The sequence below is a fragment of the Rhamphochromis longiceps genome, linkage group LG23 (genome assembly GCF_057381845.1).
Source record: "Rhamphochromis longiceps isolate RC_006_pf linkage group LG23, R_longiceps_female_GT1.1, whole genome shotgun sequence".
NCBI classification, from domain to species: Eukaryota; Metazoa; Chordata; class Actinopteri; order Cichliformes; family Cichlidae; genus Rhamphochromis; species Rhamphochromis longiceps.
The window spans coordinates 47953037-47980734 of record NC_140578.1 but is presented as its reverse complement, the minus strand read 5'-3'; the positions used below and the strand labels follow the sequence as shown (position 1 = coordinate 47980734).

The following is a 27698-nucleotide window of genomic DNA, read 5'->3' as shown; positions in this document are numbered from 1 at the left end:
TAACATTTTTAGGTTGTCTAAGTGACTTATATATTACGTTTAACCCGAGCAGCGAAACTCCGCGGTGATCTGAAAATGATGTGCCGGGAGTTGTGCCGTTCTCGGCCGCATCAGTAACCCTCGAGCTCCCGGCTAGCTGTCGAGCTGGTGGGTAGCAGACGCCTCTGAAAACGTCGAAGCACTTTTGCAAATATGGGATATCTTGATAAACCGAGCAGATATTTGATGTTTACACAACTACTTTCTCGCCTGAAAATATGTTAAAAGTTTATTTTGTGACCCAGAAAGATTAGTATGAGTAATTTTAAAACTTAGTAGCGGCCGCCATTGCTGGAAACTGGAGTTTGGCTGGGCCGCGCTATGAATTCTGGGATATGGTAGTAATTTGGACAGCCTTCGGCACGTCGCTGTGACGTAATCGGTCTACAAATGCGGCCTCAGGAGGATGCAGCCCATGAATTTGGACATGTCCAGAGTATAATCGCAGCCTTTGCGGTTAGAAAATTGCACTTGATCATGTCGCGATATTATCGCAAATGCGATATATCGTTCAGCCCTACTGACAGGTGGAGGTATGCACTGGAGAGAAGAAGGATGAATGTCAGTAGAAGCAAAACAGAAAACATGCATGTGCATGAGAGGCAAACAGGTACAACAATAAAGACACAACAAGCTGTGAAATGCCGCAAACATCCACAGCAGTGCACAGTGCAGAAGAGGGGTGGATCAGTGTGGAGAGGGTGGAGACGAGCGTCAGGGTGACAGCAGCAACAGGAAGGTATGGGTTTGATGCACACTCAGTCCAGGAGCGCTGATCCTGTTCATCTGGACTTTTGTGACATCAGTATAAGACATCATGAAACTCGCTGAGCTTGAGTAAACTGGTCTTTAAGTGCAAACTCTATGACATGCTCCTTTCATCCCTACAGACAGTTACACATCCAGTTTACACAATTGTAAATTGGATATCTAACGGACTCGAGCTTTTCTGAATTCAAGTAACGTGTGGCACGTGCATTTGTTTGTCACACTGATTAAAAAAATGCAGTGCTTAAGAGAGATCAGGGGGTTGGGAAGCGTATCTGTAACCGGAAGGTCGCCGGTTCGATCCCCGGGCTCTCTGTCCTGGTCGTTGTGTCCTTGGGCAAGACACTTCACCTACCGCCTACTGGTGTTGGCCAGAGGGGCCGATGGTGCGATATGGCAGCCTGGCTTCTGTCAGTCTGCCCCAGGGCAGCTGTGGCTACAACCGTAGCTGCCTCCACCAGTGTGTGAGTGTGAGAGTGAATGAATAGTGGTATTGTAAAGCGCTTTGGGTGCCTTGAAAAGCGCTATATAAATCCAATCCATTATTATTATTAAATCCAGCCCACGGCTGGCTGGGCTGTAAGTCCTCTGGGTAAGAGTCCGAAGGTTTCTGCCCGAGTTCTTGTGGCATCACGTACAGCAGGTGCCAACAGTGAGGTGTCCTCACGGCAGCCTGCTGCCTGAACATGTCCAACCTCTGCCTGGGCATGTTCATGGCAGCTTTCTGATCTCTACAGCCCAGATGACACATGGGTCAGGTGACATTATTGGCCTATCAGATATCAGCATCAGAATCAGAATCCTTCCAGAGGAAATTATGTTTAAAAAGAAGAAGAAGAAGAATACTTTTCACTTCCATAACAATTCATAAATGGTGTCATCCCATAGTTTTATTCAATTGGATGCCATTTGTAGTCACTGAAATGCAAATCTGTTCAGTTCAAACTGCACCAAATCGAGTTGTTACTGAAAGATGTGACACCTTTATATTTATTGTTTACTGATAACCACGAGCCTTCATTCATTTATACTAGCTGACCTGAGCAAAGGGTAACCTCCACACAGTTATGATGAAGCACACTGACGCCCAATACTGACTGAAGTATTATTGGATGAGATACTTATTTGCAGTGTTTGCATATTAAAAGGATAAAACTATTATTTGTGTTTAAAAAGTGCGACATTTCTCTTTAAGTCCTGGACTGACGCGGAGGTGCAACCCTGGCAGGGATGGATGTGCCAGCAGTTACACAGAAACACCAGCAGCCTTCCTCACCAACTCAATTCAGTCAGCAAAGACAATATGGTGCCGAGCGATCATGGGGGGTGGAGCCTAGCACACTCCAGACAACCATTCACACCCATGGGCAGTTTAAAATCATCAATTAACCCAACCCCACCAAATGCATGTGTTTGGAGGACGCTGGATTACTCAGAGAGACGCCACGCAAACATGGGTAGAACACGCATGCAGAACAGGCCAGGTGGTGGATTCCAACTCAGGACCTCAGGACCCACCATGCACCCCCCCACTGGTGCGGGTCCTGATGCTGCTCAATGGATAATGTGTTAATAACAAATGGATGCCACATTTGATACAAATGTGGAAAAAAACTACAGTAAGCTAAATTCAAAGAGACTCCAAAAACCAAAGTGATAAACTGATGCAGCAGGATACTCCTTATGTGCCTGTATGGACGTCTGACAACATGGGGGACGCTCCTAATGAGACAAGGGACAGGGTCTCCTCGCAGATCTGGACCAGGGCATCGTTGAGGTGAATCTGGGCAGGTTACGTGGACCAAAACATGCTGCTCTACTGGATTTAGGTCAGGCATAGTGTGCATGTACACCACACGGTGTGTGGGGGCACAGCTGAAAAACAGTGTTGTTATTGACACTGGTGCTTATATTGTTCTAATTTTTTTTTAAATGCCTCTTACTTTTTTGTACCATATCAAGTCTGAGCGCACCTAATAATCTGACCTATGGAACCCATATTATATGGATAAAGTCATCAGGAAGGCCAGCTCTGTGCTGGGATGCACCCTGGACCCAGTGCAGGTGGTGGGAGACAGAAGGACTCTGGCCAAAATAACATCTCTGATGGACAGAGTCTCCCAGCCCATGCATGTAGATGTTGCTGCAGAGCTGCTTCAGTGACAGACCGCTGCATCCTCGATGCATGAAGGAGCGTTTCTGCAGGTCCTTCCTCCCTGCAGCTGTCAGACTGCACAATCAGAACTGCTCCCAACAAACAGAGGTTTACATCAGCGCTGTAACTGCACCTTTCAGTATCCGGCTCTGTTTGCACACTACAGCCTGGGCTTGCCACTTATCTGTACTCTAATTTTAATAACTGTACAGTACTCTGCTTTGGTAACTATTGTCCATGATGTAAATATGTAAAAATGGTGTTTGTTCTGTTTGAATATGTGGTTTTTGCTGCTGATACAACCAATATGAGTATTTAAATGAAAAAAAAAGGTAAGCTTAAAAGTTTGGTGGCGCGTACCCTGGGAGGGGTGACGGGCAGCAGCAGCAGCAGTAGTGAGCTTACACTACTGGGAAAAGTACAGATAAAGAAACGGTAGAAGATTCATTCAGACCAGAACCTTCAATTCCAACAGTTTCTATGGGAATGAATCAAAGTCAGGATTCGGTCTATCAGACCTGAGCACAGCACAGTCGATGACTCCAAACAGCCACACACTGGACACTGAATGAAAACGCAGAAGAGTGAACGTGTGAGTAAGAGTGACACACTGCACGCTCACAGTTCAGACCAACTGAGGGATCATTTTAATGAGGAAACAGAACAGATCCGATTGTTTCACAGCAGAGAACCTTTCAGTTGGCAACGACTGCCAATAACAGGAGACGTTGAACAGGAAATCACTGAACACTCCAGCAAAGCTTCTGCTTCCTTAGAACAACATGTTACGATCATAGAAACCAATCAGCACAGACTGTAAAACTCTCACCCTGCACACCATCAGCACCTGGTCCAGGTGTGACCAGCTCCAGCTTTATGTTTTTAAGGAAAAGATCTCAAATATGAAAACTCATCAATTTTAAAAAAGGTTTTCTGGCGTCAAACACCTCTGGGGAACACCCCGCCTAAGCCTAAGATAAGACACCCGAACAGTTACGGACAAATCAAATGTTGTGGTCAACTCACCGACTGTGGCGACAGTCTCCAGGTCATCAAGGCAATATGTGCGGTTATGTGGTGAGGCGTCCTCAGCTGAGCTGCTCGCGTTGCTTTTACTGTCTTTAAGGGCGTTTGTCTCACTGTTGACTCCGACCTTTGCTTTGGATGACGCCATCGCTGACTTTCGGAACTATTCTGGGACTATGTGGATCTATAAACATCCAGCCAGGGGCAAACTGAGCGAACACCACGCATTTCTGGAGACGGACTTCTTCGTCAACCTTGCACAGCACGTCGGATACCAGTGACTGGGGCTTGCCGCCCTGGATGATTGCAAAAAACCTCCTAAAGTTCACCTTAATAAGCTGAGTTAACTAACAGTCAATGGGGAAAATAACCGCAGATTGAAATGACACAAAGAAGCCGGTCACAGGTGCACTAGTCTGTAGCGTTAGCGGCTAACACAGTGTCCATGGAGAATGCAGCGCTGCACATCTGTTCAAGCATAATGAAAGTGGGCTTCATACGCCGCACAACGCAGTCCTGCATAAACCACGGGCCTCTCCCGACATATCGTCAGTAATTCTCCCCATTATTATCGCAACTACAACAACAGACCTCACCCTGAATTTCTTCTTTCTGTCCACATCGACCAGGAAGAGATTCCGGTCGCTTTTCAAGTAATTTCCGGTTAGGACTTTCAGAAGAAAAGAAAACGAACCGGTTTACTGGATAAAACGAGAACGTGAGCGAGATCCGAGTTTTCCTTCATCATTGTCGTTTTACATCTGCACGTTAAAGAAGCGGTATATGTGCAAAGTCTGAAAAAATGCAAATATTTTCTATGTTATATTAGTCAACGTCTTGAACGTGCTGTCTTACTGGAAGTGACCTGGCACGGAAACTGGATGTTGACGAACAATCGGTTAACGAATAAAACGAATTAGTTCCGAGACGTTAACCAATCATGTGTGAGTCATGAGTCAGGGCGTGATGATGAAGACAGGTACCGGACCCCGAGCTTTAACAAGCAGACAAAGCTATTAACAGTAAAAGAATATCATACATGTATGAAATTAACAAAGGACATCTTATTACTCTTCAGGTCCTGCATGCAATCAGCCTAAGAGATGCACTATACATTAACCTGTATAATTATTTGCTGTGAAACAGTGAGCCATCATAATTTCAAACCTACCAACTGCTGGAGCCTGCAGAAACATGTCTCAAGCAGCACCTGCACCGGCTTCTTAGTTATTACTAGAAATGAGGTAATGTTTTGGTAGCATTTGCATATGTGTGTGATCATTCTGTAAACACAATGGCATGAAAGGTTTTAGCTGAATTCTAATAAACGTTGTAGGCATGTAGAATAGAGTAATATAGATAGAGTACATTCATCCTTTACATTTTGCTCAAGTACACAAAGATCTTCAAGGTCAGCTTAATGACTTTTTGGTTAAAAATTGACAAAATGTGGTATAACTTAGAAACTCTGATTCTAACAAGGGTGATATTATTAGAAATAACCTGTCACATTTGAATTGGGACTTCTCCCTCAAGGTCAGGAAATTGATCTGAAGATCAAAATGATAGTAAATAGAACTACTTAACTCATTCACTGCCAGCCATTGGCAGTGAATGAGTTAAACCCATTGACTCATTCACTGCCATTGACGGCTATAGACGTCAATGGCAGTGAATGAGTTAATATGTATCTTACTGCCAGTAAATGGTAAAATGGTAAATGGCCTGCATTTGTATAGTGCTTTACTCAGTCCCTAAGGACCGCAAAGCGCTTTACACTACATTCAGTCATTCACCCATTCACACACCTTTTCACACACTGGTGATGGCAGCTACATTGTAGCCACAGCCACCCTGGGGCGCACTGACAGAGGCGAGGCTGCCGGACACTGGCGCCACCGGGCCCTCTGACCACCACCAGTAAGGGGCCTCCGGCCTTCTCTTTCTGGGATGGCTGCACAGTATTTGCTGAGATGTGTGGCCTTAGGTCTTCGGTACTCTTGGAGGCTGTGGATGGCCAAGATCTCCTGGATCCATCTCTGCCTGCCTCTGGTTTCTGGGGGGCGTTACTGCAGCTCCCCACCCTCATAATGAAGTTCATTACTCACTATGCCTCTCTCTCTCTCTCTCTCTCTCTCTCTCTCTCTCTCTTTCTCTCTCACACACACACACACACACACACACACATACACTTACACACACTCTCACACACTGTCTCACACACACACACACACACACACACACACACACACACACACACACACACACACACACACACACACTTTTGCTCCATCCTTTTATCATGTTCTCTACTCCCCCCCTTTATTTTCTCCTGCCTGTCAGCCTCCACATTACGACACATATAACGTAATATAAAAAATATATTTTTAAAAATGATCATTTTGAGAAATGTCGAAATTTCAAGATTACAGTTTTTTTACAGCCGCTAGGACACATGTCTCAATACTTAGGTCACTTTTGCAAAACACTTCACACAATCCTCCTAACTGACCTTCAGCTTGGCAAAGCAGTTCATTTCACATTCAAAATGCACTACAACTACCAAAACACTTCATTCAGGTCTCAAATAAACTCATTCTTCCAGAACACTAGCAAAGGTTGACAGCCGACAAACACACTTTGTCACCCACAAAACAATGACCTAAAAAACACTAACAACATGTTACACAGTGTTTTCTTGTGTAAAACAAGGACACATCTCTGTTTATAATTTCAATATATGTTACTGGAATGAATCAGACATCATGCAGAATTCGTTAATATTTGTTTATGTATTTTTATTTTTTTGCACTAAGTAATCCCAAAATACAAGAATTTGTATACACACCATCCACTGATACACATACAATAGTAATGCTAATCTACTCGGTCTCCTCCATTTGGCCACAGGTTCTCATCCACATCACATCTTATGTCATCTAGGGCAACACACCTAGGAAAGAATCTTCTGGCTGCCAGAATTGAAGGAGTTGAAAAATTGAAGGAGTAACACCTGTGTAGATGTTCATCTACAATGAGAATCAGCTGTGGCTGGTTAAACTGCATTTTTAGATTTAAAATATGTTTCAATAAAATATTGCTGTTGGATTTTGCTGTCTTTTCAAGTTTTGCATTGTGTTATTGTTTTGGCCATAAGTTTAACAGTTTTGAAAACAGTATGTAAGCACATGCAAAATGTCCTGTACATACAAAGATTTTTGGCAGTTGTTGTGTCTGAGTGAGAAGATAATTCATGAAATTTGAGAGATGTAGTCATTGAATGCATTTTGTGCCAAAACAATGATAACTGGTCCTCAGTTTAGCCCACATAGACTTCTGTTGTGCTCACTGTGTGAGGAGTTTTGCAAAAGTGACCTAAGTATTGAGAAATGTGTCCTAGCGTCTGTAAAAAACTGTAAGTACTACTTACAATAATTAAAAAAACAACGAAAAAAGTGAAATACTATTTCCATAAGAAAGTCAAAGTGTGGAGATTACAGTTGTTGTTGCAGGACAAACTGCCACGGCTGCTGCGTCTTGTGTAGATGAGTTAGTAAAACAAACTGATCGGCCATCTTATCGTGTTTTGTGATACATACATCCTGTTTATTGCACGAGAGTGTAACCATCCATGTCCTTGTCCATTACCAGGCATTTCATTTTGTACAAATTCAACCAACTCACCAAAGTCTATATGTTTTTTTCCTTGTGCCCAAGCTTCTGAACAAAGCTTCAGTTGGTCTTATCTTTCTTATTATCCCACTGTGTTCATGTGCTAAAAGATCCACTCCATCCATTCTCCTCCTCTTATCCAATTCAGGGTCTCAGGGGGCTGGAGCCTGTCCCAGCTGTCTTAGGGCAAGAGGCAGGGTATACCATGGACAGGTCACCAGCCTGTCGCAGAGCTAACACACTGAGATTCATGCTCACACTTATGGGCAATTTAACCTAACCCCACTAACTGTGCTTCTTTGGATACCATACCATACCATATTGGATGGTATGGTATCCGGTATCCTTACTGGATTGTGGGAGGAAACCAGATTCCCCGGAGAGAAGACCATGCAAACACAAGGAGAACATGCAAACTCCACACAGAAAATCCCTGGCTTGATGGTGGAATTGAACTCAGGCCCTTCTTGTGAGGCAACAGTGCAAACCACTGCACCACTGTGCTGCCCAAGTAAATAACTTACTTGTAACTAAACTGACACTTCCAGTGTCAGTTTAACACTAAGATGATGAGATGGTGAAACTGTACTTCAATGTGGATTAAATTGATTTTTTCCCTCCAATTGCTAATACCCCAAAAATACAACAAAAAACAAAATAACCCAGATGTTAATGCTCTATAATAACAAGTTCTCAAACGTGTTGAAATGTTTTCAGAAGGCGCCAATGCTAAATTGGCATCATACTGGCTAATGTGGTTCCTCCAGTTAACTCACGTGCACACATCCATTAATTAAGCCCCAGCAGGTAAGATTAGTATTGAACACATCACCACATTCGCTAAGTAAATATTTTTGTAAAGGTGTTGGCATGAACTTTTCACCAGATGCCAGTAATAACCAATCAAATCCACACGTACAAAGAAATCCAACCATAGATGTCCACAATGAAGTTATGTGTAAAAATGAAAATACGACACAGGAAAAAGATTATTGCACACACTTAGTGAGATTCATTTAATACTTTGTACCAAAGCCTTTTTTGGTGATGACAGCTTCAAGGCGCCTCCTGTATGGAGAAGCTAGTCCCATTGCTCAGGCGTGACTTTGGCCACACAATCAGTCTTCTACTCCCAAAGGTTCAGTGAACTCTGAGCTTTAGATCTTTCCAGAGCCGTTGAATGGGAGAGTTGCGGCATCTCCATTCACTCCAATAGGTCATTTTTCCCCTCCAGCAGTGGCGGAGCATGGTACAAAAGATGATTGGCCGCTGGAAAAAGAAAAAGTGGGGACATCTTTTTTTTTTCTCCAGAATTCTGAGGAAATAACAGTCAATTATTTGATTGATCAAATCTGTAGCATGGAGCCTCACAATAGTTCCGAAGGTTATCAACATATACTAGCCACACTATAAAGATACAGCAGCACAGAAGTTTGAGGTGTATTTTAAAAGAAAAGGAAGGAGAAAAATCTCAGTACAACTGCCCTCTAAGCACTTGTGGAACCACAACTCTGACTCTGACTTACTCAAGGGCTCAAGGGCTTGGATTCAGGTCAGGTGACTGGCTGGGCCATTCTAGAGGCTTTATTTTTTTCTCTGAAACCAATTGAGAGTTTCCTTGGCAGTGTGCTTGGAATCGTTGTCTTCCTGAAACGTTCACGTTCATTTCATGGTCCTGGTAGATGGCAGCATATTTTTAGCAAGAATGTCTTGGTACATTTTTCCATTTATCCCTGCTATAGTTATATGAAGTGTGCCAGTGCCATATTCTGAAAAACAGCCCCACACTATGATGATCCAAACTTCACCGTTGTTGGTGTTTTGGGGGTGATGTGCAGTGCCTTTAGGACCCCCAAACATGACGTTTGTTATGTTATCCACAGTTCTGCAGCACTATATACATATGGACAGTATTAACTAGGGGTGCAACGATATTCGTATCGATATTGAACTGTTCGATACAGTGCTTTCGGTTCGGTACACATACGTATCGAACAATACAGAATTTTTAATTTATGTTATCAACTTTCCTTCTGACGATGCTGTCTGTGTTGAGCGCTCAGTGGATCTGCGCTCGACAGTGCAGCCTAGGCGGAGTAGTCGAACGCAGATTCACTGAGCGCAGGGCGAGCTAGCCAGACAGAAGCTAAGCTCTGGTTGCAACATGGCAAATTGAACCTCCCCCACCCTCATTCAGATCTGGCGTTTGGAATTATTTTGGTTTTCATGTGACGTATGACCCTGAAGGTAAACGTGTCATGGACTAAAGTAAAACAGTATGTTGGATGTGCCACGCAATGCTCAGTTACATGGGTGGGAACTAGTGCGTTAGCGCAGTTAGCTCGTTAACGTGTTGACCTTGTCCAGCCCCATTCGTCTTCCTGCCAACCACATCCGGCCTGTCAGATTTTCTCTTTCCAAACCTCAACTTTTGCCAGCAAAAGCTCAGCTATATTCAAACTTCAGAATCAGAGAGACTTTATTAATCCCAGAGGGAAATTGAGATGTCACAGGAGCATAGATCAGTAGATCAGCATAGACCAGGGGTGTCGAACCCCAGGCCTCGAAGGCCGGTGTCCTGCAGGTTTTAGATCTCACCCTGGGTCAACACACCTGAATCACACGATTAGTTCATTACCAAGGAACGTCCACACGTACACGGGTATTTTTGAAAACGCAGATTTTTCTATGCGTTTGCACCTTTCATCCACACGTAAACTGTGTTTTCAATCACTGAAAATGGAGATTTTTAAAAACTCCTGATTTTCGAAAACTCCATTTTTGCGTTTACGTGCGGACGAGGAAAACTCCGTTTGTCATGGAACGTCAAAGGTGTGCGCCTTTTTTGGCGTGACGCTGTGCGCTATGTTATTGTTTACATGAGATGAATTTATAGAGACAAAATACTGTTACTGTTAATCTGACTATCTGCAGTTTTTACACACATATACATGCGCAGTTACTGTCCCTCCGTTTAGAAAGACAGAGGCGTCTGAGTGAACTTCGGACGTGGCTTATAGGCAAAGGTTAAAATATCAATACCGCAGTCTAAATATCAGGAGAGCAAATCAATATGCTTTCAGATGTGTGGCTACATGTTGGTGACCTTTCAACACAGTCGCTGTCACAACACAAATCCCAACGTCGCTTTGAATAAATTTAGTTTTTAAAAAAAAGTACATTTATGTGTGCTGTATGCATTTTGTTTATTCCTAGTTGTGAGTCTACACCAACCAAAATACTGTCTTTAGTTATTAACATCTGAAATGTTGAAGGCACCTGAAAAGTAACACAAAATTATCTGCCTTTTCAGGAAAACAAAAACTTTTCGGTTTTGTGAGGGTACAAAACCCTGTTTAGTCTTTCCCTCCCAGGCTTCTAGACTTCTGATTGGCCAACATTTCGTTTTTAGCATTTACATGTGGATGGAAATATTTTTTCAAAACTGCACGTGTGCACATGTGCAAAAACAAAAACGGAAAATCTCCGTTTTCAAAAATACCCGTGTACGTGTGGACGTAGCCTCTGGACACCAGCCCTTGAGGACTGGAGTTCGACACCCCTGATCTAGAGCATCAGTGACCACTGAAGGTTTTGGTGGAGATGAATATAATCCAAGGCTCTTCACAGTCACCAGATGTCACACCAGCTGAACAACTATGGGATATTTTGGACTCCTGTGTTATGCTTGCTTTTTGCTTGAGCAGGAATAGGGTGAAGTCAATCTGCAGTGTGAAAAATGTGTGCTGCGATCAGTACAACCTTTGCTTGTGCTCTTGTTTGTTCATCGGCTAACTCTGGAGAAGAGCAATGTTTTTACTTAAAAAGAGCTGAATAAAAACTTTAAAACAATAAGAAGTGTCCACCCACCCCGCTTTTCCTATTCTCAGTGAATGTATGGCTACATTGTAACCTTGGTTCTCTGAGTGAGAGACTCTCTCTCCGCTCCATGATATATTCCACATGTACAGGTATGATCCCCTTTTGTCAGGGTGTGCGGATACTTCTTTAAAACACTACAGCTTGCCCCGTCACACCCCGTGCATCTATAAAACATGAAGGTCGAACCAGGGAGTGGAGGGGCTATCAATCTGCAAGACACAAGACTGGCCCCAGAGGGTCCCGTAAGATGTAGAGAACACTGCAACTGAACACGCCACTATGATGCTAGGCTAACTGTGGACACATAGCAGGCAACCGCTAAAGAGCACTCAGCACCTGCTCCCTGAAGGAGGGTCTGGCTGCCCCATTCTGATGGCAGAACCTGGCAAATGTGGACTCAGCCATCTGGTTGTCTAAAGAGGGAACCACCTCTTCATAAGGCCCATGAGGTGGCCATCCCTCAGGTCGAGTGGGCCCATACTCTGGAAGGGAGGGGGACACCGGAGTAGGCGTATGTCTGGTAAAATGTCTCCACAACGAAACAGGATAGTCTGGACTTAGACAGGGGTCTGCCCAGGATCGCAGGGTGAAAACTGACAAATACCTGGTCTGTTTGCCTAAAAAGGCTGAGTATGCCTCACATACTCTGCCATGGCCCAGACACCAACCTGGTGCTGAGCTGCCTCCTGGTCCAAGCCCCTAGTGGGAGGTGTATTCAAACAGGACCTTTGGCAGGAATGCAGGGTTGGCTAGAGCATGGAGCTCGCTAATCCTCCTGGTGGATGTTATGACTACCAAAAAGGCAGCTTTGAGAGACAGCCATTTCACATCAGCTTCCCCGAACAGGTCAAAGGAGGATGCTGAAGGTAACGGACACACACTGACACACGGTACCCAACTGTTAGGGCCGAGAGGGCCAGGCTGTGGGTGTGGACTCAAATGCAGACACAGAGGGAGGCATAACGGGCGTGAACACAGTGCTTTATTTACAGTGCCTAGTTAACTTACAAAGCAGGAAACTATGAATGCTATGAACGGAGAATGCTATGAACTGTGGAAGCTATGAACTGAGAACTGTGAGGCCAAACTATGAACATGAAACTCTGAGTGCTATGACTAGGTGCAAGATTTCATGGATGGATCCTGGGAATGGAAAAAGGGGCAGCGGCTTGGATGGAGGTACGCAGTCACTATAATGAGAGGAGACAAGTAGTCAGTGGCAGTCTAGGGAATCACAGCTGAAGGATTAGACTATGGTGGTTAGGGCTTACGCGTTGCAGGTTAAAGTGTCATGTGAGGAGGGGGTGTCCAAGGGGTTCCGGGTGAGGAGTGTCCAGAGAGGATCCAGAATATACTTGGAGTGAGGGACTTGGCAGGAAGGCAGGCAGGTGGAGTCCAATGATGGAAAGGAAGCAACCAGATGACAGAACCAGCGTCCAGGCGGAGACTGCCAGGTGGGTCCTATGACAAAGAAAACACGGTGAGGAGAAAAGCAGTAGTTAAGGGCTCTCACAAGGGCTTGGTGGCCTAGCACTAACGTGAGTTAGCAGAAGATCTGGCAGAGGTCTGTTGTGAATGCTGGTCTTATATGCTGGTGACTTGATTGGAACCAGGTGTGGAAGCTGATTGGAGTCTCTGCCTGAAGGTGGAGCCCAGTGGAGTGGAAAAACCCTGCACTCACCCGGACCATGACACCCAACAGTACATGTCGATCAAACCAACATTGATTTCACATCTGCACAGCTGTTATAGATAAGCTGTGTGGTGTAACCGGGCAAGTGTCTTAAAGAAGTATCCACACGCCCTGACAAAGGGGGATCATTCCCTGTGGAACATGTAACCGAGTGGAGAGAGAGTCTCTATGTGATAGAGAACTCCATTGTTCCATCTTTCCTTATTCCAGCCACTTGTCAACCAAGCAGCATTTGACCAACACATACGTCTAGTGACATGCAGCTGGAATTTTAGAAGACTGCATGGGAGCACTTTTGCGGTGGGTAAACACTCCGATCCCTTTGCTGATAGGATGTAAACACATATGGAGACAGACACATTTGCAGGACTATAAAAGCATGGTTTGGACAACACTCTCTGCCAGCATCATCAAAACAAACAAAACATGTTTCATTCTATCAGAGGCCGTGTAGAAACTTAAAGAGTTAATACTAATGTGATGCTGCTGTTGCCTTAGCAACAAAAAACCTAACCAAGATGCCACATGCAATTTTTCAATTGAATAGTGTATTTTTCAGGTTCTACAACCCTGGGCTAAACCTATGACATGACAGCCAAAACCATTTCAATATATTTTATTGAAAGTGAAATGGTAAGAAAATTCTGGAACAGTTCCAATCCAACTTTATTTATATATAACTTTAAAAACAACAAAGCTGACCAAAGTGCTATGGTTCACAGTTGTGAGTTATTCAATATTAATTCCACATTAACATCTTGAACCCAAACCTAGACTGTGCAAGCAGTGATAAGAAACCTTGGGTGTGTGGGGCTTGCACATGTGGCACACACACACACACACACACACACACACACACACACACACACACACACACACACACACACACACACACACACACACACACACACACACACACACTCTTATGAGCCAGGTGTGTGTCAAATTTGCCTGTAACAGCCTGCACAAAAATGTAACATTTTATTGTGTTTTTCCTGCTGTCAAATGACAAAACAGGCCAATTTTTACCCGATCAGTATGTAAGAGTTAACGCTGTGCATAGACATTAGCTGATTCTAATCTAATATTATCCTTCAACAAAATCCATTAAATAATCATAGTAAATATGCAGGAAGGCTTATTTGTCAGGAGGCAAACAGGAACCTTGAGACACGAGCACCTCTGACATAGTCTTAAAATACTCTATTGAGAGACAGCTGCCAGCAAGCTTCAGTTTAACTCCTACAGTCTGAGCTGGCAGAGAACTTCAGTGCTGGCTGGACGTTGTCACTACATGAAAGTTAATCATTTAAATGTAGCTTGAGGTGTAACGGCTGTGCTTGCTTTGAACTTCTGCCTGTTATACAAATATAACATTTCACACTGACATAACTCTTCTCCAGTGGGGCACTAGCTCCATTAGATTAATCAGGACAACTCTGCATATCAGAGCTATTGGAAAAGCATAGAATGAAACAAGATAACAAGATAACATAAATTTTAATCAAACATAATCCATATTTCCTGATTTGCACATTTAGTTATTTCCTCGTTTGAAAGTTTTCTGACCACATTAGCAATGCAAAGCAGGGCAACAGCTATTAGGATTCAGCCTCCTTTTTTCCTTCTTTTATTCCAGACTGTGTGCGGCATGATCAGAATGAAGACATTTGATTAGATAAAGGATGGGAAACTATCTGGGAATCCACTGACTTTGCCACTATTTCACAGCTCCACTGAAGTTATGTGCAGATTAGAGGACTGCTTTAGAGCAGAGTGGTTCTTATATAGTGCTTTTCTACTCAGTGTTTTATCAAACATACCTCCGCTACCCATTCAAAGTCCTTTTATAGTAGCACCTTTTTTATGCTTGGGTGGTTGTAGGTCCGGAGCTAGCGCAGGTCACCAGCTAATCGAAGGCTTGGTGGTTTGAGCCCCATCTGCTCCAGGCTGCATGCCAAATATCCTTATGCAAGATGCTAACCCCAAGTTTTGTTTTTGGCTCTAACCCTTGTCTCAGTGCAGACCATGGACTTGCCTACAACCGCTCTGCCCATTTTCAGACTCCATTGCATTTCAGGGTTTTTCTCTGCATTCAAAGAAACTTGTAAATAAACTTGTGTAAACTTTTCCTCAGTGTTCTGTAAAAGTGTTCAGTGTTCATAAAACCCACACACAACTATGTCCTAGAGGCCTGCTTGTGCAAACAACTTATGGTGTCTATTGTGATCTTCTGTGTTATGCTTTCTTTGAGGGCGTGTGATGAGTTGGAAATTAGAATGTGCAGTTGTTTCAAGTTTGTGTTACAGACCAGCGCAATTTACAGTATAGAATTAAAAGGAAAAATCTAGTTCAGTGATACAGACAGGAAGTTGCTCTGACAAGGAGATACAGAGGGACTTTAACCCTAAGGTGATGGTGAGGGCTGAAATTGAAGGGAACAGCAGAAATTCTGCACGGTATCGAATTGCAATAGCCTACGACGGATAGTGAGCTGAGAAGATCATTGGAGCCTCTCCTCCCTCCATCACAGACACCTATCGTACCCGCAAAGCCACCAGCATCATGGAGGACCCCACACACCCCTCACACACACTCTTCACCTGCTGCCATCTGGAAAGACGCACCAGAGCATCCGGGCCCTCACTGCCAGACTACAGAACAGCTTCTTCCCCCAGCTGTCAGACTCCTGAACACTCAGTGACTGGACCTTCATACATGTCACTGCCTCAAGCACTTATCTGCACACAATAGCACACGCACACACACACACACACGCACACACACACACACACACACACACACACACACACACACACACACACACACACACACACACACACACACACACACTTTTTGCACAATGCTCAGTCTTTTGCCACCCCACTGTTGTGTCTGTATCATTCTGTTCTGTCTTTGTGTTGCACTGTTTTTGTTTTTAGGGTTTTTTGTGCAATTTTTGCACACTTGCGTTTCATGCAGTCCTGTGTTGATTGTCTGTTATACGTAGCACCATGGTCTTGGAGGAGCGTTGTTCACTGTGTACTGTACCACTGCACATGGTTGAAATGACAATAAAGCCACTTGACTTGTTACAGTTTTTGCTCGTTGCTTGAACACTATAAACCCATGCTTAGACTAAAGTAACACAACTTGAAGCTTTTGTTACCATACCCCAAACACATGTACCCATACCTTAAACAAAAGTGCTGCTTTGCACTCTGGTTGCAATTATGCAACACACTTACTCCTTTATGCAACACACATGGTCCTGCATGCTACACTCTATTTCATACATAAGACACTTCGTTCAAAAATGAAATTTCAGGGTGCCATTCGGAAAACACATGTATCCAAAATACAAAACACATCGGGTAATTGCAACCACTCAAATATACACCTGAAGGCACTTACTTGCAAAACTGAACACCAATTAGCCAACCACAAAAAGCCCTCAGTTTAGCCAATTCAAGAACTTTGCAAGCATGGATGGAGGGAGAGCAAGAGGAAGAGGAGGAGGAGGTCAAAGAGGCCATGCACGGACCCATATTTCTGATGATATAAGAGCAACTTTGGTGGACCATGTCATCAACCACGGCCTGACTATGAGGGAAGCTGGGCAGAGAGTCCACCCACATCTAAGCCGCTTCACAGTGGCATCTGTAATAAGAAAATTCCGACTAGAAAACAGGTCTGTCTTCACCTCACTGCCTTCTACTCTACTCAGATGGTTTTCATAGTACTGTTCTACAGTTACCATATCAAGTGTGCAGCGTACTGCAGGGTGCTAATGCTCCTTTTGCAGCCAAAGTGGTAGTTTCTGTGAAACATACCATGATTACTTATATTGAAGTACAGTGTTGTACAGTGGATGATACAGTATATACAGTGAAGTACTGTAAGAAAAATAAGCAAACCGATGACAGTATGTGGTTGTATTTCTCTAGAATGACTCGAAGACCTTCTGGGGGAGGACGCCAACGCCTGTTCACACAACAGCAGGAACTTGCCGTTGTGGACCTAGTGAGGGCAGACAATGCCATCCGTCTCCACCAGCTACGACGGAAAATACTTGCAGACAGGCAAGTGTTCAGCAACATAGACCATGTGAGCATCACCACCATCAGACGCATCTTGGGTAAACACAGCATCACCATGAAGCAGCTCTACAGAGTCCCATTCGAGAGGAACAGTGACAGGGTCAAAGGACTTCGAGCTGAATATGTACGGGTACGTGTAACTGTCCCTTACATTTACAATAGAGTATTGGTGAAGTCCAGTAGCAGCTGAATATGTACCATATCAGTACCACATGGATCCATTCTGAGAGCTACACAGGTACCTGTGTGATGGGGTGAGGGTGCTGTATGTGTAGCACTGTAGTACAGTGATATGTTCCCCTTTTTTTCAGAGAATCTTGGCCATGGATGGAGCTGCACAGCCTCATGAATACATTTTCATTGATGAAGCTGGATTCGACCTGAGCAAAACAAGACGACGGGGTCGTAATGTAATTGGCCAAAGGGCAATTGTACACGTCCCAGGGCAGCGCGGGGGAAACATCACATTATGTGCCGCCATATGCCTTCGAGGGCTTCTGCACCATCATGCAATACTAGGTCCATACAATAGCCAACACATACTCACATTTCTAGATGCTCTCCATGATATAGTTGTACAGAACAGAGCAGATCAGCCCAGGTTTGTGGTGATATGGGATAATGTCAGTTTCCATCGGGCTGCTCTGGTCCAGGCCTGGTTCTCCAACCAAAGTCAACTTGAAGTGGTATGCTTGCCCCCTTACTCACCATTTTTGAACCCTATAGAGGAATTTTTTTCGGCTTGGAGATGGCGTGTATATGACCGCCAACTACATGCCTGCATGCCTCTTCTGCAGGCAATGGAACAGGCCTGCGGCGACATTCAGGTGACAGCAATCCATGGATGGTTTTGACATGGAAGAGGATATTTTCCCCGGTGCCCAGCGGGAGAAGACATTGCTTGCGATGTTGATGAGGTCCTGTGGCCAGACCCCAACAGACGGCGGGATCCATGAGCCCACGTATGCACAATTGTCATGATTTTTTGTTTACAGTATAGTGTTTTTTCTATTACTGTATTATGGGGTTTTTTTTGTTTTGGTTTTTTTTGCTTTATCTGAATTCATGGTACTGCAATGTACAATATTGAGTAGGTCTATTTGCTTTTTTGGTTGTTTGCAAATGTGTCTCCTGAAAATATGCCTTCTGAATGAACAATGGAAATCAAAGACTGCAGTGCTTTATATAAAGTAGACTAGTGTGTTCCTCCTGCTCTGTAAGTGTTTGCATATGATGCAAGTATGTGTCATTTTGTCAACAGAGTTACATTTTGACAAAGGAATGTTAGGTTTTGATAGCAGAGTTTAGGTTTTGAGAGTAGAGTTTCAATTTGGTGCAGATGTGAATGGTATATTTCCCAGTGTTGTGTCATGTTTACTTGTGTTTAGGGTTTTGGCACAATGAGCAAAGTTTTGCAAAATGTGTTCAGGCAACGGGCAAAAACTGTAAAAACTTTAGTTAGTGAATTCAGGCCTCTGCAAAACTCACACCGGATGAGTCACATTCAAATTAAAACGAATGGCCTTAAACCTTTATCAGCCAGGAGTAACGTGATAGTGACCCATCTCTGAACACGCTGGAAAGAGCTTTGAGCACACATGCAGGTGCCTATGTCATTACACAGTGCAAGAACGAGATCGAACACGCATGCACGCACGCACACACACTGCACAGAGTTTAAGGGCCCCAACAAAACAAAAACAGTCCAGGTCAGGATGTGGGAAAGACCACCAGGCCAGGCTAAGAGGCAGAGGTTGGTGCAAGAAACACTGTTCAGGTTGTCTGCCAGGAAGTGAAGTGGCCCTACAGGGGGCCGACCATGATGGCAAGGTTCCTGTAGTAACTTTTATAGTGGCTGTAGGGAACTTAAACTTGCAGGAGGCTGACAGTGGAGACAAAAGAAGGAGGGAGAATCTTCGGTCCACAGTGCAGTGAGGAAGGTAGCTGGACCTTACATAACATCAGCAGTGATGTTGCAGCTGGAGAGCTAGGTGATTACTAGATGTCGCTCAGGCTAAGGCAATCCCAGATCCTGTTCCAGCGTGAAAGATGGCAGCTGGTCTGAGGTGAGAGGCTCCTGGCTCACCGTCCCTGGTTAGGAACAAAGCTGATGAGTTTGCTGGTCTGGTGAGGGTGGCCAGTGAAAGGCAACCCAACCTTATCAGGCCTCAGCGCTCTGCAACTTGAACCTTCAACTCTTTAATAAATTTACAAAACGTATACTTTGAGTTTGCTACTCTTTTGGAAAATGAACATGACAGAATCACAAGCTTGCAAGGAGATTGTAAGCACATTATGGAGCCACCAGAAAGGCGAAAAATGTCAGTAGTTAGGGAGCATTTTCACACATCTTCCTAAATCAATCTCAGAGTGGATGCTTATATATACATTTTAATTATATAGGACCTCATATCAACTGTAAGTAGCCTTGCAGGGCTGCTGTACATCAAATGACCAGCATGTCAGCACTTCGTGTGAGCTACTTTTTGGCAAAGCAACAAGATTCAACACATTCACAGGGGCCTCATCATACCATCACTATGAAGCAGGAAATGGACTCAAAGGCAAACCTTTATCTGGGTGGCAGCAGCAAGTTCAGAGAAGATTAAACCTGCGGTGTAATAAATCCAAGCCAGGGAGACACAATGGTAGACAAACATGAGACAGCACAGCACTAAGGACAACTGAGGGTTTAAAAACACCCACATGACGTCATCAGAGAAAGAGAAGACGGGAAAAAGAGACACAGGTTAATAGAGTCTAGTTAATGAGATAAGGGGAAGCACATGCAGACGGAGATCCTCCCCAGGGCATCTCCAGAGGCTGAGCGTACGGCTTCTTAGTCCGAGCCGGAGGTCGGTGCACCAGGGGTCAGCGAACTGTCCACACTTGCCATGCCTGTGCCACCTGAACCTGCTTTGTCTGACCCTGCACGTCCAGCACGGCCTGCACGTCATGGATCGTTTGCTGTGCTACGTCATTGTCCTCCAGAGCTGCTACGGTGCAGGCCACCTGAGCCGCAACGCCGCTGCCACCAGACCTGTTTCAGGCCACTTGAACTGTTTCTGCAGCATTGCTGCCCGCCGGGTCGGTCACCAGAACAGTTTTTCCGCCACCGCTGAAACCGCAGTGGGCCTGTGGAACTGCTATATGGCCATCGGGGGAGTCGCGGTGGAACCTATGGACTTTTTGAACTCTTGGACTGGAGGTCTTTGTTTGTTTGGGGAGTGGTTTTGAAACTCCACAGCAGACTGTGACAGAAAAATCTCATTGAGATTAACAATCTCATTTCCAAGAGAGACCTGGCATCATGGCAGCAAAAGTAAAAAATACAAGAATTAAAACAAATATAATATCCTGTACAATCACGTGAACAATATACAATAACAGATCATTAAGAGTGACATTAAAAACAATCACACTGACTAAAAGAGTTATTCTCTCAAACCTTTGAGATGGACTTAAACTCCCCCAAGGTAACCATTGGTTTCTTTATTTATTCTTTATTTTTCTTTATTCTTTATTTAGAAGTCAGAATTTAGGAGGGGTTAGGACATGAACAAAGAAAATACATTCTGATATATGACCCTTGGGCATATCTGTGAGAAGGAAGGGTATTATGAAGAATAATGCAACATCACCGCCAACATTGTCTTCATTTCTGACAGTTTCAGTTCCATTATTATATCAAACGTCAAGAATTCACAAGCAAAGGAAGACCACACCATGTTTAAACAAGGGTGCTTTAGTCATCAAAATTATTTTTTAATCAATTAGACATCATTTTTTCACCCCCTAAAGATACATAGTTAAAGCACTGCAACAGTAGCTCGACATCACATGACATTAAACTAAAGCTGTCAACATTTTTTGACCAGGACATGTCCTTCAACGCACATATTAAACAAATATGTAAGACTGCGTTCTTCCATTTGCGCAACATCTCTAAAGTTAGAAATATCCTGTCTCAGAGTGACGCTGAAAAACTAGTTCATGCATTTATTACTTCCAGGCTGGACGACTGTAATTCATTATTACCAGGAAGTCCTAAAAACTCACTGAAAAGCCTTCAGCTGATCCAAAATGCTGCAGCAAGAGTCCTGACAGGGACTAGAAAGAGAGAGCAGATTTCTCCTGTTTTGGCTTCCTGTTAAATCCAGAATTCAAAATCCTGCTCCTCACACACAAGGTCTTAAATAATCAGGCCCCATCTTATCTTAATGACCTTGTAGTACCATATCACCCTATTAGAGCACTTCGCTCTCGCTCTGCAGGCCTACTTGTTGTTCCTAGAGTATTTAAAAGTAGAATGGGAGGCAGAGCCTTCAGTTTTCAGGCCCCTCTTCTGTGGAACCAGCTTCCAGTTTGGATTCAGGAGACAGACACTATCTCTACTTTCAAGATTAGGCTTCAAACTTTCCTTTTTGCTAAAGCATATAGTTAGGGCTGGACCAGGTGACCCTGAATCCTCCCTTAGTTATGCTGCAATAGACGTAGGCTGCCGGGGATTCCCATGATGCACTGGCTCTTTCCTTTCCAGTCACCTTTCTCACTCACTATGTGTTAACAGACCTCTCTGCATTGAATCACATCTGTTATTAACCTCTGTCTCTCTTCCACAGCATGTCTTTATCCTGTCTTCCTTCTCTCACCCCAACCAATCACAGCAGATGGCCCCGCCCCTCCCTGAGCCTGGTTCTGCCGGAGGTTTCTTCCTGTTAAAAGGGAGTTTTTCCTTCCCACTGTTGCCAAAGTGCTGCTCATAGGGGGTCATATGATTGTTGGGTTTTTCTCTGTATCTATGAAGCGCCTTGAGGTGACTTATGTTGTGATTTGGCGCTATATAAATAAAATTGAATTGAATTGAATTGAATTGAACAATTTTAATTCCAGCTGCTCTTCATACTTATGTCCCCCAGATGCCACCAAAGAGGACTATGTTGAAAAGCTTCAAGTAATGAACCCTTTTTTAAATACAAGCTTCATTTGACCATCACGAGCTGTAACTTAACAGGGGAGAGTGGACACACCTGGACAACACAGCTGAACAGAATCAGACTGACGAGACCAGGGAAGCAAAACTAAACATAATACACATGAAACGGGAGACTATCAAAATAAAACAGGAAGTAACACACACTGAGACTCAGACGTGAACTTGAGATATGAGAAACTGGGGAGACAAAGGAGAGAACCACAGAGAACAGACAGGCACGGGTACATGACCAGTGGGACTGAAGGACTAACAAAACACACAGATGAGACTAGGACAGAGCAACTACGAATACAAACCCTTTTTTGGTTTTTGCTTCTTCCTCATGTTACAACCCACCCTGGTAGTGGGGTGGGTTTTTAAAAGGAATGTTGGCACACAAGGTTTGTGGCATTGTTTCAGGGTTTTGAATAGGTGCCATTTATTGTAAACAAATGTGGGTATTTTGTGTAAAATCCATTGAGTAACAGGTGCTATAAGTGTTATAAACATACCTGGTCTCCCCTACAATGTTCTCACCCATCTCTAAAATGAACACACTTATGGTCAGTGAATGCACCGTGCTAACTAAGGATGGTAAATTAGCTGCCCTCTCATCTAACACCATCATAGCTGGAAGCCATACTTCTAATGATCAGATCAAGTAGCCATGGTAACTGATTCTGTTGGGTCTAAAGTCAGACCCCGCTGATCCCAGAACTTATTCCCGTGAAAGAAAAACAAGGCAACAGCGATCGATCGTTTCACTTGCAAGGGAGGCCTTGTCGGTATCTCAGCTCATCACAAATGACCTCTCCGACGGCCCCCTCTCGCTCCCTTTTATTGACAACGTTCACACAATAAACAATAGTTTACAACACATACCTTCCCCACATAACCCCCTTTGGTTACAAAAGACAAGGCACTGTGTGTGTGTGTGTGTGTGTGTGTGTGTGTGTGTGTGTGTGTGTGTGTGTGTGTGTCAGACCTCCTGCTGACCAAAGGGTCGTAAACGCAGGAAGCTTACATCAAAAGAAGCACAAGGATGTGTCTGTGATAAAAGACTACAGCCCCCCACCTAGAACCTCGAGGATCTGGGGGGAAGGACAGTGGAGTTTCATCAGAGTTAAAACAATGTACGAATGGTAAACATAAAAATGACAAACATCTAACAATTCACCCTGACAGATTCCTTATAAGCTGTTTTCTACAGCTGTAGATCTTTAAAGCGATTTTATGCTTGATGATATTGGTAATGGCAACACTAGAAAGAAAATATAAGCTAGGTATTACCAAACATCCTGATATTTTTCATTTAATATTTTCAGATGAACATTAGCATTCTGTGTTGAGGCTTATCCTAGCTTTGATCATATGGCTTTTAGAAAGAGAAATAACCGACTTTTTCAGACCTCTATACACATTCACATCACTGAGGATTTATGGTATTCAGGGCACTGACTATGTAATATACAACAGAGCATGTAGCGCTGATGCATAAGCAAGTGCTGTTCTTTGCTCATTGTGAAAGCAATTTTGGGCTGCGTTACTGCATTACTGATTTTGGCAAGTCTGTCTTTCACTCTGGGAAAACAAGACTTACGTCTGTTTTGACCCGGTAGATGGCCCCGCCCCTCCCTGAGCCTGGTTCTGCCGGAGGTTTCTTCCTGTTAAAAGGGAGTTTTTCCTTCCCACTGTCACTAAGTGCTTGCTCATGGGGGGGTCATATGATTGTTGGGGTTTTCTCTGTATTATTGTAGGGTCGACCTTACAATATAGAGCATTTGTGGTGACTGTTGTTGTGATTTGCTGCTGTATTACAGTTTTTCTCGATTGCTTAAACACTATAACCAGGCTTTTAAACTAAAATTTCAAAACCGTAACGCTATTTTTCAAAAAGCTCACCCATTTCCCTGAACTATAAACACTATTCCCTGCTTTGACACATGAGTCAAATTTGGTGAACTGTTACTGCAAAACTCTACACACAAATCCCTACATTTTTCAGTGCTTACACCATGTAGTCATTTAGAAAGCACTAGCATTCAATAATGTTAACTTAAGTCAGCATAGCTTGAGCTCAATTAGCACACAATTAACCAGGTGGAAACACTAGGAGTCAAAATTTATCACACACCAATCAGAACCTTCGAATGTGTGACAGTTACAGTAATGAGTGCTTCTATTTTTGTAGGACACAGAGACGACCACCTGGTGGAGGCAGGTTAAGGCTTTTGTCGGAGGGGCAAGAGATGGAACTTGTAAACATGGTAATTGCAAATAATGTAATCCGCCTGCAAGAGATTCAAAGGAGAGTGATTGAGGATGATCATCTTTTTCGAGGCATAAATGCCATCAGCCTCTCCACAATTGACCGCATCCTCCGAAAGAATCAATTCCGGATGAAACAGGCATACCGAGTCCCTTTCGAACGAAACTCTGACAGAGTGAAAAACCAACGTGTGGAATATGTTCAGGTATGAGTTTGGATATTGTATAAAGTATTGTGTACCATCACAGCATGGCAGTTTATGCTGCCATTTCAGCACTCTTGAACTGTGGTTCAGGGTACCGATTGACTCTACTGTGTTATGTGTTTTGCAGAGAATCTTTGAGATTGAAGGACGGCCTGTTCCCCATGAAATAATCTTTGTGGATGAGGCAGGTTTTAACCTGACCAAAAGAAGGAAAAGGGGGAGGAACATAATTGGCCATCGGGCTATTGTAAATGTCCCTGGTCAGCGTGGGGGGAATGTCACTATGTGCACAGCCATCAGCCAACGAGGGGTACTCCACCGCCATGCCGTACTAGGACCCTATAACACTATGCTTCTCCTTGCTTTTCTTGATGGTTTAAGACAACATATGTTCCAGCTGGACTACAGGGAACCAGCACAGCCAGAGCAGCCTCACTACGTTGTTGTGTGGGATAACGTCAGCTTCCATCGCGCTGCTCTGGTTCGTGACTGGTTTACCAATAACCCAAGGTTTTCTAATATCTTTCTGCCTGCATACTCTCCCTTTCTAAACCCGATAGAGGAGTTATTTTCGGCATGGCGGTGGAAAGTGTATGACCGAGAACCTTATGTCCGTGTTCACCTCCTTCAGGCCATGGAAGAAGCCTGCCTAGACATATCAGTAGATGCATGCCAGGGGTGGATCAGGCATGCAAGAGGATTTTACCCCCGCTGCCTGGCTGGGGCCAATATAGCCTGTGATGTGGATGAGATTCTCTGGCCTGACCCAGACCAAAGACAAGATGCTGAGGTGGAATAATGTTTTTTGGTGTGTGTTGTACTGTATAGTACATGAATAAAAATGTGCCACTGTACATACATTGGTTGCGTCTTTTGTGTTTATCATGTGAAAAGGTTTTTGAAGGGGAGAACCATAAGCAACCTAATTGTTTTGGAACTATTGTTTTGAATTAATTGTACCAGTGTGCAAAACTCTGTTGTAGTGTGTGTGTTTTTGAGGGCTTGTGTTTGATGTCTGAGGGCAAAGTTTGGTTTTTCAGCAAGAGTGAATAGTTTTGAGTGTAGAGCTTCATTTTGACCTGGAAATAGGATGTTTGGGAAATTGAGTGAGATGTTATGGATTTGTGTTTACTGTTGTGAGAATATGAGGCATAGTTTCAAGAAATGTGTTTTAGCAATCGAGAAAAACTGTAATAAAACTGAATTGGAATTTTGACAAATTTACAAAGAAAAAAACTGCCAGTTAAAGAACAGGAGTTTTTCTTTGTTGTGAGCACTTCTCCCCATTTGTGTCTTTAATGTATATTAAATACAATTTTGCCTGAGGTACTGTTGCCTCACAGAAAGAAGGTTTGATCCCACCCTCAGGCCGGGGTCTTTCTGTGTGGAGTTTGCATGTTCTCCCTGTGTTTGTGTGGGTTCCCTCCAGTGCTCCGGCTTCCCCCCACAGTCCAAAGACATGCAGTTAGGTTAGGTTGGAAACTCTAAACTGCACATAGGTGTGAATATGAGTCCAAACAGTTTGTGTCTATGTGTTAGCGCTGCGACAGGTTGGCGATCTGTCCAGGGTGTAACCTGCCTCTCACCCCAAGACAGTTGGGATAGGCTCCAGCCCCCGGCAACCCTGAAAAGGATAAGCGACAGAGAATGGATGCTGGTACTGCAACAGTGTAAAGCAATTATCTTATCAAATCATTACAAACAAGGTATAGAGAAAAGAAAATGAGAAAAGCAGAAAGTGTGTCCAAGAGGTAACAGCTGTAAACGGTATAGAACAACATACACAAGGACTAACAGACTCAAACACAGTTTCTACCCAATTGCAATATCATGTCTCAATGCTACTAAAAGTAGATGACTTTCATTGCCCCTGTTGTCATTTGTGCCCTTGATGTTGGAATGCTTTCAGACATGTTTTGTTGGATGCGCTAACAAATTGATTGAGTGATTGATTGTTTGAGTGATATATCAACTAGGTCGTATGTTGAGTGTCTGTATGGGGCCTTAGGCCTGGATTGCTTGGGTGTATCTACGGTATGAGAATACTGTATTTTATATGTATTTCTATCTTTTATATCCTATCATTATAGTTTTTAAGTATTTAATTATAGTTTTTAAGTATTTATCTTTTGTGATGTTGCACTGACCAGAGACATCTTTCAATTTCATTGTACCTGTGACAATGACAATAAAGAATATTCATTCATATTAGCCTAATGTCCCAGGCCCAGGGTTGTTTTCTCTGAAGCTGAGTGAGTCTCCCTGAGGAGAGCATTACTTAGCATTTTAGACTAAGTCAATGTGAAAATACCCTTTTAAGAGGAGAATGAAACATCCTGATGAAGGCAGAACATTATATTTTTCTTCCATCTCATTCTTTGCTACATCTTTGATTGTAAACGTCGTAGTCTAAAATTAAAAGAAAAAAATACTAAATAATTTACCAATTATCTCCAATCCAAGGTGGCGGCATGTACAGACCCATGCAGAGTAGGGTGACCATATTTTGATTTCCAAATAAGACGACACTTGGCCCATGAAGAACTTTAATGATACTGTTTGCTTAAAGAAAACTTTAACATATTTAAACGATGCCTTCTCTGTGCAGTTAATGAAATAAGTAATAAATAATATGAAATAAAAAATGTCATTTAGGCTTTTACAAGTCAACAAGTGTAAAATAAGGAGGCTGGTCACCCTAATGCAGAGGCACAGAGCTCCCAGCTACTGTGTGCCTTTTTGTGTTTTTATGTCTTGTTGTGTCTTCCTGGAATGCGCTAATCCCTTTTAGTCGTCAGGAACTGATAGACATGATAGACATGAGAGCATGAGGGTGGGAATGGATGTTTGTATCTGTGTGTGCCTGTATGTCTGTGTCTATATGTCAGGTTGGGTGTCAGGTGCCACCTCTCTG

At 43.5% G+C, this 27698-nt stretch overlaps 1 protein-coding gene and 1 pseudogene across 1 annotated transcript in view; one reads left to right on the top strand and one right to left on the bottom strand.

Annotated features, from left to right (window-relative positions):
- The window catches only part of prkx (protein kinase X-linked), a 40167-nt gene extending 35511 nt beyond the window's left edge, over positions 1 to 4656 (bottom strand). Inside the window, exon 1 of the mRNA XM_085397447.1 lies at positions 3989 to 4656. Coding sequence (XP_085253573.1) covers positions 3989 to 4136 — 148 coding nt within the window. The 5' untranslated portion in view covers positions 4137 to 4656. The remainder of the gene's footprint in view (positions 1 to 3988) is intronic.
- Positions 4657 to 17183: 12527 nt separating this feature from the next.
- Positions 17184 to 18780, top strand: LOC146642959 (uncharacterized; annotated as a pseudogene).
- Positions 18781 to 27698: the final 8918 nt, after the last annotated feature.